This window comes from Mastigoproctus giganteus, chromosome 6 (genome assembly GCF_048544385.1).
Source record: "Mastigoproctus giganteus isolate SK-2022 chromosome 6, ASM4854438v1, whole genome shotgun sequence".
NCBI lineage: Eukaryota > Metazoa > Arthropoda > Arachnida > Uropygi > Thelyphonidae > Mastigoproctus > Mastigoproctus giganteus.
Window position 1 is genome coordinate 155,630,340 of NC_143580.1, and position 18,884 is coordinate 155,649,223.

Sequence of the window (18,884 nt, forward strand, 5' to 3'; positions counted from 1 at the left end):
TTTTGTCTAAAAAATTCAGATATATCAGTCACTGCATAGACATCAAAAATTATCATACATAAGTGCTAAACTTTTTCATTAAGACAATTAAGAAACAACTAGTTGGCTGTTAACATCATTGAAGTTTTTAAAATTTGGTCTGCTTATCCATTATTAATGTTATGCTCAGAGCTTTAACTTGTGGAAAGGAATACTGAAGAAATAGTTCTCCACAAAGGAATGTACTCAATTAGTTATACAAGATGTAATATGTTTGGAATTACCCACAAAGATGTCTATCACAAATTCTCATTAGTTACTTAAACAATAATGATATGAAAACTAGTAACTGACTTAAAAAGTTTCAAATAATTGAGACTAACCTCTGAGACAATATGTTAGTATGATCAATATGCTCCATACTAATAATTCACTGTAAATTAACAATCTGAACAAAATTTAACTTAGTCTGAATAACAAACTAGTTCATGAATTTAAATGCAGCTTGACTTATGAATATCACAATGGAGAAAACCATGTTATATTATTGGAATTTCACTAATTATATATATATAAAACATTAAAGTTATAATTCTACATATTTAATGAATATGTTAGTTATAATTTAGTCTGAAAATCTGATTGTCATAAAGTTACTGTTCCCATTTTCTAGTGTGAATCCTATTTGAGAATAAAATTTCACCATGCTATCTTTGCAGTCCAGATTAATCTTGTAACATCCAAGTTGTTCTGCAAGCAAACGAACTGTTTCAACCAACCTAGATAATCAAATGTTCATATTATCAAACTTTTTTGGCTAATAAAATAGGTATATTTTCTTTCTATAGTAATCAAATCAAATAAACATAACTGTCCATATATTATTAACACATTAACACTCTGCCAGTGGAAAAGTATATACTATGTATAAACTTCAATAAAATTTTACTTACTAGTTGAAAGCCCACCAAATCAACAAGAAATAGATTAATTAATAATAAAAGGCTATCATTTTCTATATTACAAATAAAAGGTGTCTGTAAATGATGTTTCTGATTTTGATATTTTTTTATTCAGAATTACTTCAAGCTACACTCATGAAACACATACCAGCTGAAAGGTCAATTCAATAAGTTTTTTGTGAAGGTACATAAAGTCATTGGTAAAGTTCAATGTGGGCACCATGAGTAACTCGAACAATATCATAGTGATATTCAATCTCCTGCCACGCACTGTGCTTCATTTCGCAATCAGTTTTACCAAAGGCCTCTGTGATCCATGCCTTCAGTTCCTGCAGTGTCATTTTTAGTGGAGGGATGTACACATTGTCCTTCACATAGCCCCCACAAAAAGAAATCCAGATTTTGTTCCATGAAATGCTAACATACAGAATGCTTTCTCCGGCCCGGTCGCCATTTTGCCATTCTGGTGAATGTAGCGCTGCGTAGCGGGTAGAATGCAAAACTGGCAGTCGAGTGCTAATTTTAAAAAAAACTTATTGATCTTTCAGCTGGTGGTGTGTTTCATGAGTGTAGCTTGAAATAATTCTGAATAAAAAAAAATATCAAAATCAGAAACATCATTTATGGACACCCTGTATAAACCAGAACTTAGAATTGCTACTGCCACTGACTCAGCCACTTCAAGACTATCATGGTTACAGTTGATCAACAATATCCTCTACAGTGTAACACATTTTGCCACATTTGATTAATTTCACATCATAGCTGTTTCACAGTATTCAACAACTGTTAAGCAGTCATAACTTACTGTAATCATTAACACTGGTTGAATTTCATTTCTGGAGTTGAAAAGCTTCAAGAGAGATTACTAGTTGTTGTGGGGAGTGATATTTTCTTGATATAGTAACTGCTTGGTTCATTTTATGCCAGTTCTTATGATATCATCGGTGATCCTTTTATTTTGTATTATAGTACAAGTCCATGCTCCTGGATTTTTTAGCCCACACTGTTCTGGAGTTCCATTGCTGTAGATGACCTTGAGTAACTTATTACTTGCCAGTGCATTATAACATGATTGTATTCATTATTGTATATACTATATAACCAAAAGTATTCAGAGAGAATCATGGTGTCGCTTGAATGCTTTTGGTATACAAACATAGGAAGTTGCCAAAAGGGCTTGTAATTAAAAAACCTAATACATAAGTAGGGCTACAGCTGGCCTGTATGGCAGCCTCAACTCTCTTAGGCAATTTCCAGTAGATGTTGGCCAGAATTTCTTCTCCATTCCTCCTCAGAAAGAAGGCTATTTTGACTGCAGCCTAACCTGGTATTCTAAGTCATCTCACAAGTTTTCATTGGGTTGAAATCCACGCTGAGCCACTCAGTCAACTTTTTAACATGGATTGTTGACCTCTACACTAAAAAAAGTGTTAATACTGACAGGATTCATTTCCATCGTATTGCCAAGTGTAAGTAGCACATAACTGTCCAAAATACCTAAGCAGGTCACTGACTTCATGGTTTCAGGCACTACCACCAATGGGCCAAGTCCAAGACAGCTGAAACAGTCCCATACCATCAGACTGCTTCCAAATACTTCCTGTTTGAGACAATACATTCCAACAGAATCAGTGATAATATATTTAAATTAGCAAAAAGAATAGAAAAATAAATCCTGGAATTTTTTTTTTTTTCTGTTAACTGACACAGAAGTGCTCCAGGTATAAATGATGGCTAATACTTTTTTAGACATGGAGACAAAGAGAAAAAAAAAAGGTGCAAACCTTTTGGTATCATCAGACACACAGTTGAAGCTGCATACTGAAAGAGTTGAAGTAAAAACAAAGAACATTCATAAATATAATGAAAATAGGAGCCCAAAGAAGAGACTTAGAGTATCCCAGAGTGAAAAAAAAACAGACAGACTGTGAGTGTATTAATCAATGGGCAGCAGTAATTTCACTTTGTTGGATAAAATACTAGAATGAACATGGGGGAAAAGTCCATGAAGGCAACACTGGGTTGAAAACCTAGATCTAAATAACAAATATGGAAAGGCTAGAGAACAAGTAACAGCACAATGCTTAGGCTGGTTTAAACATCATCTATATTAGAAAATTTTTAAAATGTAAGCAAGGTAGAAAACAGTCAGTGGAAAGATGATAAATTTCAGTTAACTAAATTAAAGTTTTTAGGGACAGTAAAAGATGAATAATCATGGAATAAGATATCAGCAATTGTAGGAGTATGATTTGACAAGAATATAGGATCACCAGCTAAGCCTTATAAAAGGAAAGGATTATATTGAGCAATAAATAAAAAAATATATATCAGTTAAATAAGATAATGCTAAGGAGGAACTAAAATACTAAAGAAGTCTAATACAGGATGTCTGTAAAGTTGCTATGCTCCATAAATGATGTGCTGGGAAAGACAGATCCACTGTTGATCATAATGCAGAAGTGACGTGTGAGCAATAATCTTTCCCCAGCCCCATCCTGTGTGCACAGCATTTGTCTGCCATTTTATCAGGTTTAATAATGGTAGTGAATATATTAATAGGTAAGATGGGAGTATATTTAATGATTTTCTGATAATGATATTCCACATCATAACTGTATAAGGCAATTAATTGTGCAGTTCTGTTAACTAGATGCAGTTTGCAATAGTGCAAGATGGGGCAAACCAACACTGGAGAGAAAACTTCTTGAAGTTCAGTAGGTATATAAACCTTTTCATGAGTGTAATAGCTGTGTATGAGCTCCTTAGTCACTAAAATAGATGTAAAAAAATAATCTTTTTTTTTTTTTTTTTTAAACAATAATACCCTCTACACATATCTTTGTATCACCTAATTTGATTTCATCAACTTCTGGATCTGATTTTTAGCCCAAAGCAGACAACAATCTAACAAGTATGATATTCCTCTCCAATTTTCAAAGCTAGTTTCATATCATCTATTAAAACTACCTACTATTAGTTGGAAACAGATAAGAAACACCAAAAACAATTCATACATAAATGGACACTTTACTTGAAACGACATATAGTTCTAAATACGTACTCTCCACAGCCCACACACAGAAAACATACATCTATGTATGTACTAGTAAAAACATTAAGAGTCCCACAAATTAGTCCAGAGGTTCTTAGACATGGCCACTGCACACAAAGCAATGTGAAAATGTCTACGTATGTAAACATTTTCACATTGCTTTGTGTGCAGTGCTTGAATTCCTGGACAAAGTAACAGTTGTCCAAGAATTCAAGGAATTAGATCACAACAGTGTGATATTAATGTCAGCAGTCCAAAACTTTATTAGCGGTAATGGAGATGATATTTTGGATGTTACTTTTTTCAGTGATGAAGTGTCATTTCATTTGTCTGGCTATGTTAATAGCCAAAATACCTGCATATGATCAGCAGAAAATCTACACATAAATTTAGAGACACTACTACACAATCTAAAAATTGGTGTGAACTAAAGTGTGTATTTTCACATAAGTGGATAATTGGTCCTACATCTTTTAAGAAATTTTTAGAACTTTTAGGAATTTTTATTATAAATTGTAGTAATAGTAGTAGTGGGAAATGATGCAAGAAGGCAAGCTTATAAAGCATCAATCAAAAAAAAAAAAAAATTATAACTACATTACCTCTTATATTTCAAAGAGGTAACACATCCCTATTAGAGAAGTTACCTTCCTCTTGTACTCTGAATAATAACACTTCTCTCAGAGAAGTCATCTGCTGTTACTTATTCTCAGTAGAATACCACCACCCAGATAGCAACATTTCAAACTTATCTGGCAAGCCTATCATTGATGGGCAGGCAGGTAGGAACCCAAACTTAAAATTCAACTATGTAATAATGATTCATTTCCACTAAATGTTAAATATAAATTTTTTTTTTTTTTTTTTTTTAGAGTAGCTTGGGGCACTGGCAGCAATATTCATGCTTTATCAATTATGACTTTTAATTGTTGCATTAGCATGTGGTATAATAGTATTTGACATACCAAAGACATAACCAGATTTTCCGCTTGCAATAAAAACCAGAAAAGCTGGCAGGTACAACTGGATTGTATGTATTGCTGATTTTGTTGGAACAGTGTTATAATACAAAAGATTTAAGACCAGAAATGGTCCAAGTAGTAGTAGCATATGATGCAAAAAGGAAGCTTTTAAGCATCAGCAAAAAAAAACCTTCCCACATCACTTGTCCATCCCCCCTTCAACAATGTCTAGTTCTTCGTTGCATTTATTCAAACTACTGAAAGCACACCTCCACCACCCTGCAACCATCTTTCCTCAATTTCAATTTATGCCTCATGTAGTCTGAGCAAGAGAAAGAATGCTATCAGCATTCAGCTTTCTCAATCCATTAAAAGCTTTAAACACTTCAATGAGATCACCACACAGGTGTCTAAGTCTTCAGATGCCACAATTTGCTGAAATTAAGCCTTTCTTAGTAAGAGCAACCTTCATTTCCTTCCCCAATTTCACTGCCTTTCTCTGCACCTGTTCTAACAGAGCTACATCCTTCCTAAAATGGGGCCTTTAGACCTTAGTTTAATGGGATAATCACTTCCTTATCCCTGCTAACAAAGTTCCTTTATATCATTGCCAAAATCCCATGAGCTGTCCTGGCAGCCTGTCTACATTGCTCAGAGAACTTCATATCTGACTGCACAATTATCCCAGGTCTTTTTCATTTTCCACTACACTGAGTGTAGTACCACACATTTGGTTTGTTTGTTTGTGATTTGGTTTTTAGGAGCATTAGCAACTAAGGCCATATTGCTCCGGGATATGCGGGGGTCATTCCCAGACCTTTTCCGCATCCTCCGTATTTGGTGGTGATGGGCTCAAACCCCGGTTTAATCAGGAAGCGTGTGCTACGCACTGCTGCTCCTTCCCACCTGGCTACGGAGGCGCCTAACACACATTTGGTACATTAAACTAGAATTACTGCTACCCATATGCAGTATCTTGCATTTGTCACAAATGTTAAACTTCCAATTGCTATTTCTCAACTCACCTGACCAATTTTTCCAGAATCTTGTTAAAGTAGCTCACTCTGATTAGTCTTTAACCACCCTGCCAACCTTTGTATCAACCTGATATACCTTCATCAGCATCACTAATAAATACAGAAAACAAGAATGACCCGGCACTGAACACTGGATGAACTCAGGGTTCAGTGCTGTTAACTTTGACTTTTCCTTTAACTCAGCAAACTTTGACATCAAACTTGATATGTCTTTATCAATATTGTTAATAAATATTGAAAACAATATAGCACCTCCACTAATAACATTAGTCCATGAAAAGCAGTGCCCATTAATAACCACTCTCTGCCTTCTACTCAACCATCCCTTTATCCATAGGGGTAACTTGACTCTAATGCAACACTGCTCTAATTTGCATAGCGGTCTTTCACATGGAGCAAAATCAAAGCTTTGCTGAAATCTCAGTACATGACATGAATTATTTTTTGCATTAGTTTTTTGTCACTATCGTAGTCGCCAATCATATTGGTCAGACAAGATCTTCCTTTAATGAATCTGTGCCATAACTTCCATATAGCTGCATTCCTATTAAGATGATCCTTGCATTACTTCTTTGATCACTGATTCCATTATTTTGCTGTATCTACCTTTGATCTCCCTTTATGAATAGGAGAAGCATTTGCACAACCCAAAACCACAGGAACTTTCACCGATTCCAAGGATGTTCTCATAATTAGAGCTAAAGGCTTAATTATCTCTTTTTCTGCTTCTTTTAATATAATTGTATAGATTCTATCAGCCCCAGGTGCCTTATTTGCTTTTGGCCTTAATTTCTTTTTCACCTTCCTTTCAGTAATCACAAAATCATTCAGCTCCTAGTCATAATTTTATATACTTCAGGTGTACCCATTCCTAAAACTCAACTGGAAAATGCAGCAGCTTGGAAAGAAAGGTGTCAGGGATTTCAGGACTTATGGTGAGTCATTATGGAACAAGCAAATACATGGGCTGTGTAAGGGTAACTAAATTTGACCGTTGTATAATTTATAGCTGAAAGCTTAAAGTACTGTCCTTTAATTCATTAAAATATTATAGCAAAAGCTAATCTCTCAGTTCTCACCTCTGAGTAAGGTGAATACTGAGAGATAAGCTTTTGCTATAATATTTTAATGAAATAAATTTGATGAATTTGAAGTATTGATTAAGTCATCAAATGCAGACATTATAGGTATAGCAGACATGGTGTCACTTAGACATAAGCGATGCTGAATTTGAATATAGGCAGTACAACATATACAGGAAGGACAGACAGGATGGAAGGGGTGGAGGGATTATGTTCTTCATTAAGAGCATATTAAATATAAGACAGTGCATCCAGTCGACATTGGTAACCAATGCAATGTTGAGTCAGTTTAGTGTGATATTCCAGCTAGGCACTAGGAAAATTGAGAGTAGTTATAGGCCAAATGACTATGAGTATACCAAACAGCTATACAGGGAAATAGAATGGCCATTAATCATGTCTTATATGGGGGATTTTAACTTTCCAGAAGTTGAATTGAATTTGTTGGTTGGTCACTCACACACTAGCAAGATGTAGTTTTCTTGAATGACTGTTTTCTACAGCAGCATGTTAAAGAGGCAACAAAAGAAAGCAGTACTCTTGATCTGGTTATCAGCAGTGATTCTACATGCATTAAGAATCTGCAGGTAAAAGACCCACTAGGTGGCAGTGATCAACAGTGTACATAACTAAGGTAAAGGGTAATGGGAAAGGCTTTTGCTTTTTAAATCAAATCACTTTTAACTAAAGGATGCAAAAACAAAACACATGGCCAACACGTTTACAAATACTATTGGCTGAGAGGAAGGGCTACAGAGTCCGGCCGGAAAATTTAATTACACTTTCATTGTTATCATATGTCCGTTATAAGAATCAGTTTTGAATACTTTTGTGGTATTTTTCTAAAGCACATTTCTAACATTTCTAGAGGTCACAACCATAAAACAATAAAAACAGTTTGCACTTTCTGGTTTATTGGGCTTTTCTGTCAGTGCAGTATATTATAAACAGGTAGTGAACTCTATCTTATTGTATTTGCAATAATACTGATAGCTGGAATTCTGTGGGTTTTAACATTATTATGGTGAAATGTGTTTCCCCTTCATTGAAATCTTCAGTCATATAAAAAACTTAAATAAATTTTCAGAATCTTCTCTTCTTTCCTGTTTACTTATTACAATGATGAAGAGAAAGCGACCAACGGAAAGTTCAAAGTGGTGGCAGTGCTAGGAAACGAAACAAAATTGATTTAGAAATGAAGATGAAAATGATTAAGAAGTACCAAGCAGGACAAAGTTTGGCATCTATTGCCCGGAAATTAAGTCTCGCTGCTTCAACAGTGAATACAACTTTAAAGGACAGTGCATGTATAAAAGAACATGTTAAAGGATCAATGCATTTATGATCAACAGTGATCACAAATGGCGTTCAGGTGCTATATCAGAAAAGCTACTAATAATATGGATGGATAATCAGATTCAGAAGCAAGTGCTCCTGAGTCTAATGGTCATTCAAGCAAAATCAAGGAGTATTTATGAAGATAATAAAGATAAGTATGGCAAACCCCAAGCCAAGTTCTTGGCAAGCAAAGAGGGGGTTTAATAGGTTCAAGCATTGCGTTGATTTCCACAAAGTTAAAGTAAAATTTTTGTAATTGCACACCTTTGTAATTTTTCCTGCACATGAGAAAAAAATTGAATAAATAATTCTATTTACATGTTCGTCAAACATTTATTTTTTACTTCAAATCATATTCAGCATGTATAATTGCGAGTGCTGCATAAGCATTTAGGGAAATTCTGACTTACATAGAGTTCCAAGGAACGCAACCATTACATGTCAGAGAGTGGCTGTACTGAAGTCTATAACAGCTACAAATTTATCTGTAATAGTGCCACAGAAAAGGTTAGGCTGGCAAAGGCAGATTATGAGAAATTGCTGGCAAAGAGTGGGGTAAGGAATTCTTTGCATATATAAATGCATAGAAAAGAAGGACAAATCAGATAGGACCCTTATGTAATGGTCATGGGATAGTATTAGATAACCCAGCTGATGTTGCAGATGAATTCAACAGTTACTTTGCATCGATATTTACAAAAGAAAAACCCTTTATGTCAAAGAGAACTTACAGGAATAAAGTTAAAAAATATGTAATTAATGACGTTGAAATTTCACATGATTATTTAATGCAAAAACTTTCAAGCCTTCATGCGAGTAAGGCTCTAGGGTTGATGACATATACTCTATAATTTTAAGGGAGGAGGCAACTGAGTACACGGTATCATTAAGACTAATTATGAGAGCATCACTGGACTCAGGAGAGATTCTGTTGGATTGGAAAAGTGCCAACGTATCCCCAATACATAAAGGTGGTTCTAAGAGTGTAGTGGGAAATTATCAACCAGTCAGTTTAACTTCAGTAGTAGGGAAAATCATGGAGGCAATGATCAAGGGTGAATTCAGGATCATTTAGACAGAAATGGAATTCTGAAGGATACACACAGCATGGTTTTGTAAAGGGAAAAAATCATGTTTAATAAATCTGGTTGGCTATTTCGACAGAGTCACTCGTGAGCTGGATTTAGGAAATAATTTCAACATTGTTTATTTAGATTTCACCCAAGCATTTGACTCAGTCCCACACGAGCAGTTACTTTATAAGCTAGAACAGGTTGGAATCACAGGGAAAATCCTTAGATGGATGTTATTGAATGAACGATTAAAAGAAAAATCTAACTAGTCCCAATTTTTTACACATCTGGGTAAATGATGCATTGCTTTTTTTTCCCTTTTTTTTTAAAGCATCCAAGAACAGTAGGTGGCTGTTGTCCTCTATTTCCTGTTCTATAAACTTTATTATTCCATGTAAGTTATTCATGCAGCCTTTGAAACTTCTCAATTCTGTTCCCTATGTTCCCATATTAAAAAAAAATCAATGGGTCTTAAATTAGCCCATATACTGCTTTGGAATTCCCCATAAACATGGTAACCATGATTCTGGATAGCAGGTTTCCCACACTGAGGCCTGATTTCTGCAAGTATAACTTATCTTCAAATTTATACTAATTCTATCACTTCTTCTATAGGTATGTGCATGAGCATGTTGTTCCCAACTAGGCTATCTAATAAAATGGAATCAGTTGTAGATTCTTGTGGAATTAACAAAACACTAGACATCAGAGAAGATCAAATGTATAAAGAAAGTAAAAATTTCAGGACAACATCGGTAATAATGTCAATTTAAGGATTTTTTAAAATGTATAAACTTTGTTTTACTAAGTTATTGTTATATAGCAATCCTGTTTTTGGTTGTGTAAATTACTTTAAGATTAAATATATGCATTAATTTTTTCTTAAAGAATTACAGATTATTCTCACACGTTTTGTGGTACTTCCTGTACCACTTCTTCAGTGACTGCAAAGACAACAAAACTGGTAAAACTCGTAAACAATTATGATGATTATACGTTTCTTATTTATTAAGGTTTAGTCTTGAATTAGCTAAAAAAACTAATAACAAAAAACTATTAACTAACATCAGGTAAAGATTAAATTTTAATAGTTTTAAATAATTTTACATTAATTATTTATTTTATAAGATTAATAATTAAATTTAAATAAATGAACATTAAGTAAATGGATAACACTGAATACTTACACTCTTGTAATGCTGTCCTTATTACACCATCATCCTCATACAGTGGGTTACAATTCAATTATACAATTATATTGATATGATCTGTACTTATTCTCAAGAATGTTTTGAATTAGAATTCATAAGAATGTTTTGAATTACAACTCCAGTAAAAGTCTCTTGGTGCTAATCATAGTTTATCACTCAAGGCAAGGTATTTAGAACGAGAATAGGGGATTTAGATGTTGTAGGATTAGATTTCTGTTTGGCAGCGAATCTTTGTGAGCATCTTATTATGGTTCTTATTTTGTTTATCTGTTCTTCTAACATAATCTTGAATCAATCCACACAATTAAGATACTCACAACGGTTAGCTGCCAAACAAATATCTAATCCTACATCATCCAAATTCCTATTATTGTTCTAAATACCCTCACTCTCAGCAACAAACTAACATGTGATTATCCCCAAGGAGGCCTTAACTGGAGTTTTTCAAAACATTCTTAGTTTGAGAATACAGTACAGAACATATAAATATAATGTATTGTAAACCACTGTCTTGGTATGTGAGGCTGATATGTCATAAGGACAGCACTAAAAGTATTCTATCTATTTAATTTTAATTATTAATCTTAACTAAATTAATAACTAATGTAAAATTATTTTAAAACTTAAAATTTAATCTTTACCTGATATTTGCTAACAGCTATTTATTAACTAATTCCAGACTAAACCTTAACAAATTAACAATTTTATGTAAATCAAATTAACAATTTTATGTAAATCAAATCACTATAATTTACCAGTTTGGCTATCTGGAGTCACTGAAGAAGTGGTACAGAAATATCACAAAACGTCTGAAAATAATCTGTAATTCTTAAAGAAATTAAAGACAGATTACACTCCACACAGGTTGATATACTTGTGCACCATGTGCTAAAAGAATATTTAAGATTTTTTTTTTTTTTCTCTGAAATTTCTAATTCAAAATCTGGATGTATCTTATGTACAGGAAATACAAGGCTTAATAGTCATGTGCAGCATTCAATACATACAGCTTCCCCAACTGCCTTCCTCTGTAAGCATCACTTACAACTACATCTTCAAGTCTTCCTCTCTGAAAGAACAATGAAGAAAAAAATTTTTGAATGAAACAAAATTGTCTGTATATCTAATTTATAAGCACAATGCAGCTTCACATTTTAATTCAAGCATCTATGCTACAAGTGAAAATGGAATATGCCCATTTCCCTCCCCTCTCACTTAAAATAACAAAAATTCTGCACAGCATATACGTAAAATAATTTTATTTTCAGAACTGAACATGCAACTTTTGCTTTAATGGTACAAGCTTGCAGCATCCTACTGTAGCTAACCCTTCTGTGAGTAATAAATATGCATTTTTTTCATGGGAGGGACTAAAGGACTCTGAACATATATAAACTTTTCAAAGGATGTTTCAATACAGTATCAGCAAATTAGATCTATATATCTACAGATTGTCTTGAAATGCTATAGGAACATGTTGCCATCTATTTTGTATTTACAAATAACAGTAGCCATTTTTATGTTTACAACAGTTTCAAAAATTAGCTTAAACTTTCAGCAAAGTTTGAGATGATACAGCACAACCTTTCAGCAAGATTTCAGAGAGTGTGGAATTAGACAAGCCAAACTGCAGAATGAAGAAATTCTCTAGAATTCACATCCATTTCATAAACTGAATCAAAAAATGCTATATAAATGTAGAGGATATTACTGCATTTATTTTTAAACAAAAGTAACATCAATTTTTTTTTTTTTTTGACAATATTCATTGTCAAATGTTTGGCTATAAAGTCAAAATAGTACAAAATTAATATCAAAAGCATTTATATGCAAGATTTCAATTTTTGTAAACTTCCAAATTCCTGAAAAATCCTAATTTTTCCCCAAGGACTTCCACTGCTTTGGGGGGAATATAGAGGGTGATCCAGGAGGCATAGTAAATATTTTGGGAGGTTATAGTATTGATTATTCTGAGAGGTATTAAAGAACGATAAATGACTTATTGTTTGTATTTATTGACTTTTTCAATGATACAAAACACAAATAATTGACAAATTTTTTAGAGTTCACAATAAATGTTCGAAAATCCCACCGCCAACCTCAATGCACTTTGCAACTCTTATGGTAATATGATGTATTGTTCTTCTGAGGTAGTCTTGGCATTTCTTTATGAGTGCAGCAGTATCCAAAATGCAAGCGAGCAATTCATCTCTTGTATTCACCTTTTCTTTGTATACTGCGCTTTTCATCCATCCCCACACAACAAAAATCTAATGGAGTGAGGTCTAGAGACCTTGGTGGCCAATGAACAGGACCCCCACTGCCGATCCAACATTCAAGGAAAGTACAATTTAGATATTGTACTTTCATCATCAGCTCCATCATGCTGAAAGTACATACCAATCCTTGTAGCCAAGGGAGCATCCTTCAATAGTAGTGGAAGTTTGTTTTGCAGAAATTCTAGGTAAATGGGCCCTATAAGATGATTCTGTAACACAACAGGCCCAATCAACTGATTGTCGATGATACTGCACCACATGTTTACAAAGAAGCGATGCTGAAAATTTGTTTCTACAGAGGCATGTGGATTTTTGTCTGACCACCTATGAAAGTTATGGGTGTTGTTGATACTGTTACGAGTGAAAGTAGCTTCATCGCTGAACAGTATTAATGGAATTAATCAGTGATTAGCATTTACCCCCCAACAAAATTCCAATCGTTGGGCATCATCTCCTGGTTGTAGGTGTTGCACCCGCTCTATGTGAAATGAATAAAAGCCATGCTCAAGTAATGTTTGCCATACTCTTGTCTGTGGAACACCGATATGTGTAGAAATTCTTCGTGTGCTAATAGTATTCTACCGACTGAAGAATGTTCTATTTCATCCATATATTCATTTTCATCCATGTGTTCATTTGCACATTCAGAAGAAATATGAGTGCTGGGAACTGTACCAGTCTCATGCAGTTTGGTGTAAACACTAGTAAACGCTCTTGAATCTGGTATTCTGCGGTTAGGAAACCATTGACAGTATTCTCTACAAGCAGCAGTAGCAGTTCCACCACAAAAACCATAGACAAAGACCACATTGGCATATTCAGCATGTGTGAAGATGTGCACCATTCTTAACAACACTAACACCAAACTGCGTCAGGTTATAACTGCTTCTTGGTCACATCTGATTCAGGGAGCTGTGCATGCCAGTTTCAAACAGCTGTATCTCCATATCCATTGAGAATTGGACACATTTATATGAACTTTTTTACTCAGAATAATCAATATTAAACCACCCAAAATATTTACTATTCCTCTTGAATCACCCTGTATACTGTCCAGACTCTCACTAAAGGATTCAATTAATTAATAAGAAACTATGAGGAACAATTCTCATTTATAAATTACTACTCACTACCAAAACAAACCATTTAAACATGCTAATTCAAAAATGTCTTAAATAAGTAGATTGCAGAATTCCGCAAAGAAGGTGCATGCAAGCAATATATAAGACGTGGGTGGCAAAGTACATAGCATGTAGGTCAAACTTGGGGTGCAAAGAAATTTTGTTGCCATGTGAAAAAATAATGTTACAAATTTTTAAAATAAAAAAATAGACTTATTAGAGTTGCTGTTAAAATAGACCTATTAGTTTTTGCTATTACTTACATCAATCCTACATACAGCATGATTAAAAGAAATAATTGCTTAAAAAGATTTCTGTATTAGCTGTTCTTTCTTTTTTTTTTTTCTTTTTTTTTGTTTGAAATATTGTAAAAACCTCTTTTCTACAATGAACTATCAGATACTAAAAGATGATAAACAGATGAGGATTCAGTTGCCTCCATCACTCTGAAAGCCTTATGCTATGAGGGAGCTATAAAACAACATGAAGGACACAGCCTGTTTCTGTATGCAGCACTCCACAATATGAGACCAATACGCTTAGCAGCAAACTAGATTTGTTACTAGATTTGTATTGGTCTCAGATTGTGGAGGCCATTAACCATAAGTTACCTTTATATTGCACTACACATTTAAAAAAAAAGCACTGCTCCAATGGAGGAGTATGTTGCTATTTATTTAAAATGTATGCCATTCCCTATACACAGGTTCCAACCCTTTTTAGGGATCTCCATGAGATCCAATTTGTCCTCAATTCACTCTGGGTTGTTGAGAGCCAGTATAAGCCTCCCTCCCCCCCACAAGGCAGAATCTCACTAGGTCCCTCTAGTTTCTCTTTTCTGTAACTTGTAACAGTGATTTGCATCCCCCCCCAGTATGATACTTGGGCCTAGGATAGCTTCTCCCCAACTGGATGTGCAGATAAAAGAACCACTAGGTGGCAGTGATCACAATGTACTGACGTGGGATTTACTTAAAGATTTAATTAATCATCAGGGGTAAAGGAAAGGGTTTTTGCTTCCGTAAAGGTGAGTACCCTGGTCTCAGACAGTTTTTAAATTCTGTACAGTGGGATCAACTGACGATGTTACCAACAGTAAATTCTAATGGGAAGCATTCAAGGAATTAATCATGGAAGCTACTAAAAGTTTCATACCTATTAAGAAATATTGTTCAAGGTTTAGGCCTAAATGGTTGTCAAATGAACTAATGAGACTCATAACAGAGAAGAAAAATGCATGGGATGCATATAAATTATCAAGCGACTCAGAAGCCTATGGCAGATATAAGTTAATCTGTAATCAGGTCACAAAGGAGGTTCAGCAGGCGAAGGCAGATTACGAGAAATCCTTGGCAAAAGATGCTAAGAAAAACAGCAAAGATTTCTTTACTTATATAAACTCTAAAAGGAAGGGGATGAATCTGATTGGTCCACTTGACATCGATGGTTCGACTGTTGATGATCCTGCTCAGATAGCAAACAAATTGAATGAGTATTTTGCATCTACATTCACACATGAGGAGTTATTAAGGTTTGAAAATGGCAGAAGGTTATCAAATTGTAGCAGGGTGCTTAATGATCTTGTAATAACTGAGAGCAAAGTAGAAGAGAAATTGTTGAAGTTAAACGTATGGGTGGATGGGATCTATCCAGTTATATTAAAGGAGGCGGCAAAGCAACTAAGCAAACCCTTAGCCATAATTATGAGAGCATCCTTGGACTCAAGGGAGGTTCCCACGGACTGGAGATGTGCAAATGTATCCCCAATTCACAAAGGGGGATCGAAGGGTGACACGAGTAATTACAGACCAATTAGTTTAACTTCTGTTCTGGGTAAAATAATGGAGTCGCTGGTTAAAGATGCATTGCAGGATCATCTAGACAAGACTGCAGCAATAATTCAAACAAAGCATGGGTTTGTTAAGGGAAAGTCTTGTCTGACAAATTTGATAGGATATTATGATGTGGTTACAAAGGAACTGGATGCAAAAAATAATTTTGATATCATATATTTGGATTTCAGGAAAGCTTTTGACACTGTTGCGCATGGAAGACTATTGTACAAATTGGAGCAGAATGGTATTAAGGGTAAGTTGCTACAATGGATAAAAGGATGGTTAAGTGGGAGAAGACAGAGGGTGGTAATCAATGGGTGCTGCTCTTCTTGGACTAATGTTATTAGTGGAGTCCCACAGGGTTCGGTGTTAGGTCCACTGTTGTTTTGTATATTTATCAATGATATTGATGAAGGTATATCAGGCTTAATGTCGAAGTTTGCAGATGATACAAAGGTTGGCAGGGTTGTTAATGACAGTAATGGCAGTGTGCTACTGCAACAGGATCTAGATAATTTAGGCAGATGGGCTAAGAAGTGGCAACTGAAGTTTAACCTTGACAAATGCAAAGTACTGCATATGGGTAGAAGTAACCCCAGAGAAACGTACCAACTGTGTGGTACTACACTTAAGGTGGTAGAAAATGAAAAAGACCTGGGAGTAATTGTGCAGTCAGATATGAAGTTCTCTGAGCAATGTAGACAGGCTGCCAGGGCAGGTCATGGGGTTTTGTCAATGATATATAGGAATTTTGCTAGCAGGGAAAAGGAGGTGATTATCCCTCTGTATAAGGCAATGGTCAGGCCACGCCTTGAGTACTGCGTACAGGTCTGGAGGCCTCATTTTAAGAAGGATGTAGATTTATTTGAGCGTGTACAGAGAAGGGCAACAAGATTGGTGAGGGGAATGAAGGGATCCTCTTACCAAGAGAGGCTTAAGTTCTGCAAATTGCAGTGGCTGGAGACTAGGCACCTGTGCGGTGATCTGATTGAGATATATAAGGCCTTGAATGGGTTGAGCACGCTGAATTCTGATGGGATCCTTCCACTTGTTCAGATTACGAACCTAAGGGGGCATAAATTCAAATTAAGAAAAGACAGATGTAGAATAGATGTGCGGAAATTTGCCTTTAGCCAGCGGGTGGTTAATTGCTGGAACAAACTTCTATCTGTTGTTGTGGAAGTTGATAGGTTGAATAAATTTAAGGAGGAACTGGACAGGCATTTGGAGGGAATGGTGTGATATTTTTTTTTTTTTTTTTTTTTTTTGGCTGATGCTGCATAAGCTCATACATTTGCTTTCTTGCATCACATGCCACTACTACTACTACTACAACAAACCTAGTTTTCTCGATGCTTTAAAATGCATTGAGAAAACTAACAGGCTGAGGTTGTGCCCTACTTATAAAATTATGTTTTATCACTCTCTCGTAGCACAACATCTTTGCCTTAAATTCATTGAGCTTTTAAAACTTCTACACCATCAAATTGTGGATACTTCTCATAACTGTGTCATTAAGTGATTTACTCGTGGTGCCTACTTCCCTACCAGCGTGATTACAAAAAAGGTAAAAAAAAAATGCATGCCAACTTTCAAACCTAGGTATGAAGAATGGCATATATTTTAAATAAATCACGCTATATGGCTTCACTGGACAGTATTTTTTTTTAAAATTTAAAGTTTATAGTGCAATACCATGGCTTATTGTGAAAGACCCCAATACAATGTTGATGCACTTTATAACAAACTTAGTCTGTCCAGTGCTACATACAGACTAAGCCAAGTCCTATACCAGAAAGCTGTGATTCCAAACACCTGTGGTATAGTAAGAGTGTTTCTCGACCAACAATAATAATAGTAATAATGGGGTGGTCCATGAACTTGGTATCAGTACTCATCATGGAGTTGGGGAAAAAAAAACATCCCATAAAGGAGAAACAGGTTTTTTTTTTTTTTTTTTTTTTATAATAATAATAATAAAAGAATCACTCAGTAAACCCATCAGATGTGTTTGTTAGTATGCTAAGCAAAACAATTTGCCTATAGGGAGACTTGAAGTTTTGGATGATCCCCTAATCTAATGACATACTAAAGTTGTATTTGGGTGCAGAAAAAAAAAAAAAAAAAACATTGTTAAGGATGAGAATGGGATATGATTTAGCATTATCGGGAAATAAAACAACATTCCTATTGGCACTCCTCATTCTGTCATCAAATTTTAGTAGCCACTTGGTAATTTTTTTCTCTTATCACGCAAAACTTTATTTGTATGCCAAATAACATTGAACTTACTGAAATCTATACTTATGAAACAACAAGATTTATTGCCCTTACCTATCAACAGTGTCATTTCAAATTCTCCTAACATGTTCATGCACAGCATGACAGTTTGCATTCCTTTTGAGATTTTCCCAGTGCTAAGTTTTCCATCCTCGAAACATTGTGTTTCAAGGGTGAAAAATATAGTTCTGATGACACTCTGTAGCTTATTTACTGCTGACAGATTTTTCTTTGCCACTTATGGCTTTAAATGAAATGTTATGCCACATTCTAAATTTCCTATACCATCGACTGGTACCATTTAACTCTCATTTTTGGTTCTCTGTTGGCCTCTAATGCCTTCTGTTGAATTAATGGTCCACTTATCAGAATGTTCTTTGACTGGACAGAGCAGAACCAGTCAAAAACAACAGCCTCAAGAGTAGTTATCTCTGTTTTTCTCGCCATAACCACCTTAGAAACTAGGGGACAAAAATTCAAATTATAAGGTTTAGACTGGATTGCAGGACATTTTCTTTTAGGCAGCAAGTTTTTGATTACTGGAATAAGTTTCCTCCATTGATGGTTGAAGCTGACAGCTTGTGGAGGTTTACTGGCTAGCTGGACCTACTTGAGGAGGGAGTCAAATAGGTAGTTGGTTATTTTATTTTTATTATTATTTATTATT

General features: G+C 34.9%; 1 protein-coding gene across 2 annotated transcripts in view; it reads right to left on the minus strand.

Annotated features, from left to right (window-relative positions):
* Nucleotides 1-564: 564 nt before the first annotated feature.
* Gnpnat (glucosamine 6-phosphate N-acetyltransferase) overlaps nt 565-18,884 on the minus strand; it is a 50,623-nt gene continuing 32,303 nt past the window's right edge. Inside the window, exons 5-6 of one of the 2 annotated variants that reach the window (XM_090375417.1) lie at nt 11,710-11,771; nt 565-758 (exon numbers count right to left, since the gene is read on the minus strand). In XM_090375417.1, coding sequence (XP_090231543.1) covers nt 605-758; nt 11,710-11,771 — 216 coding nt within the window. In that variant the 3' untranslated portion in view covers nt 565-604. The remainder of the gene's footprint in view (nt 759-11,709; nt 11,772-18,884) is intronic. The other variant, XM_090375418.1, reaches the window with a different exon arrangement.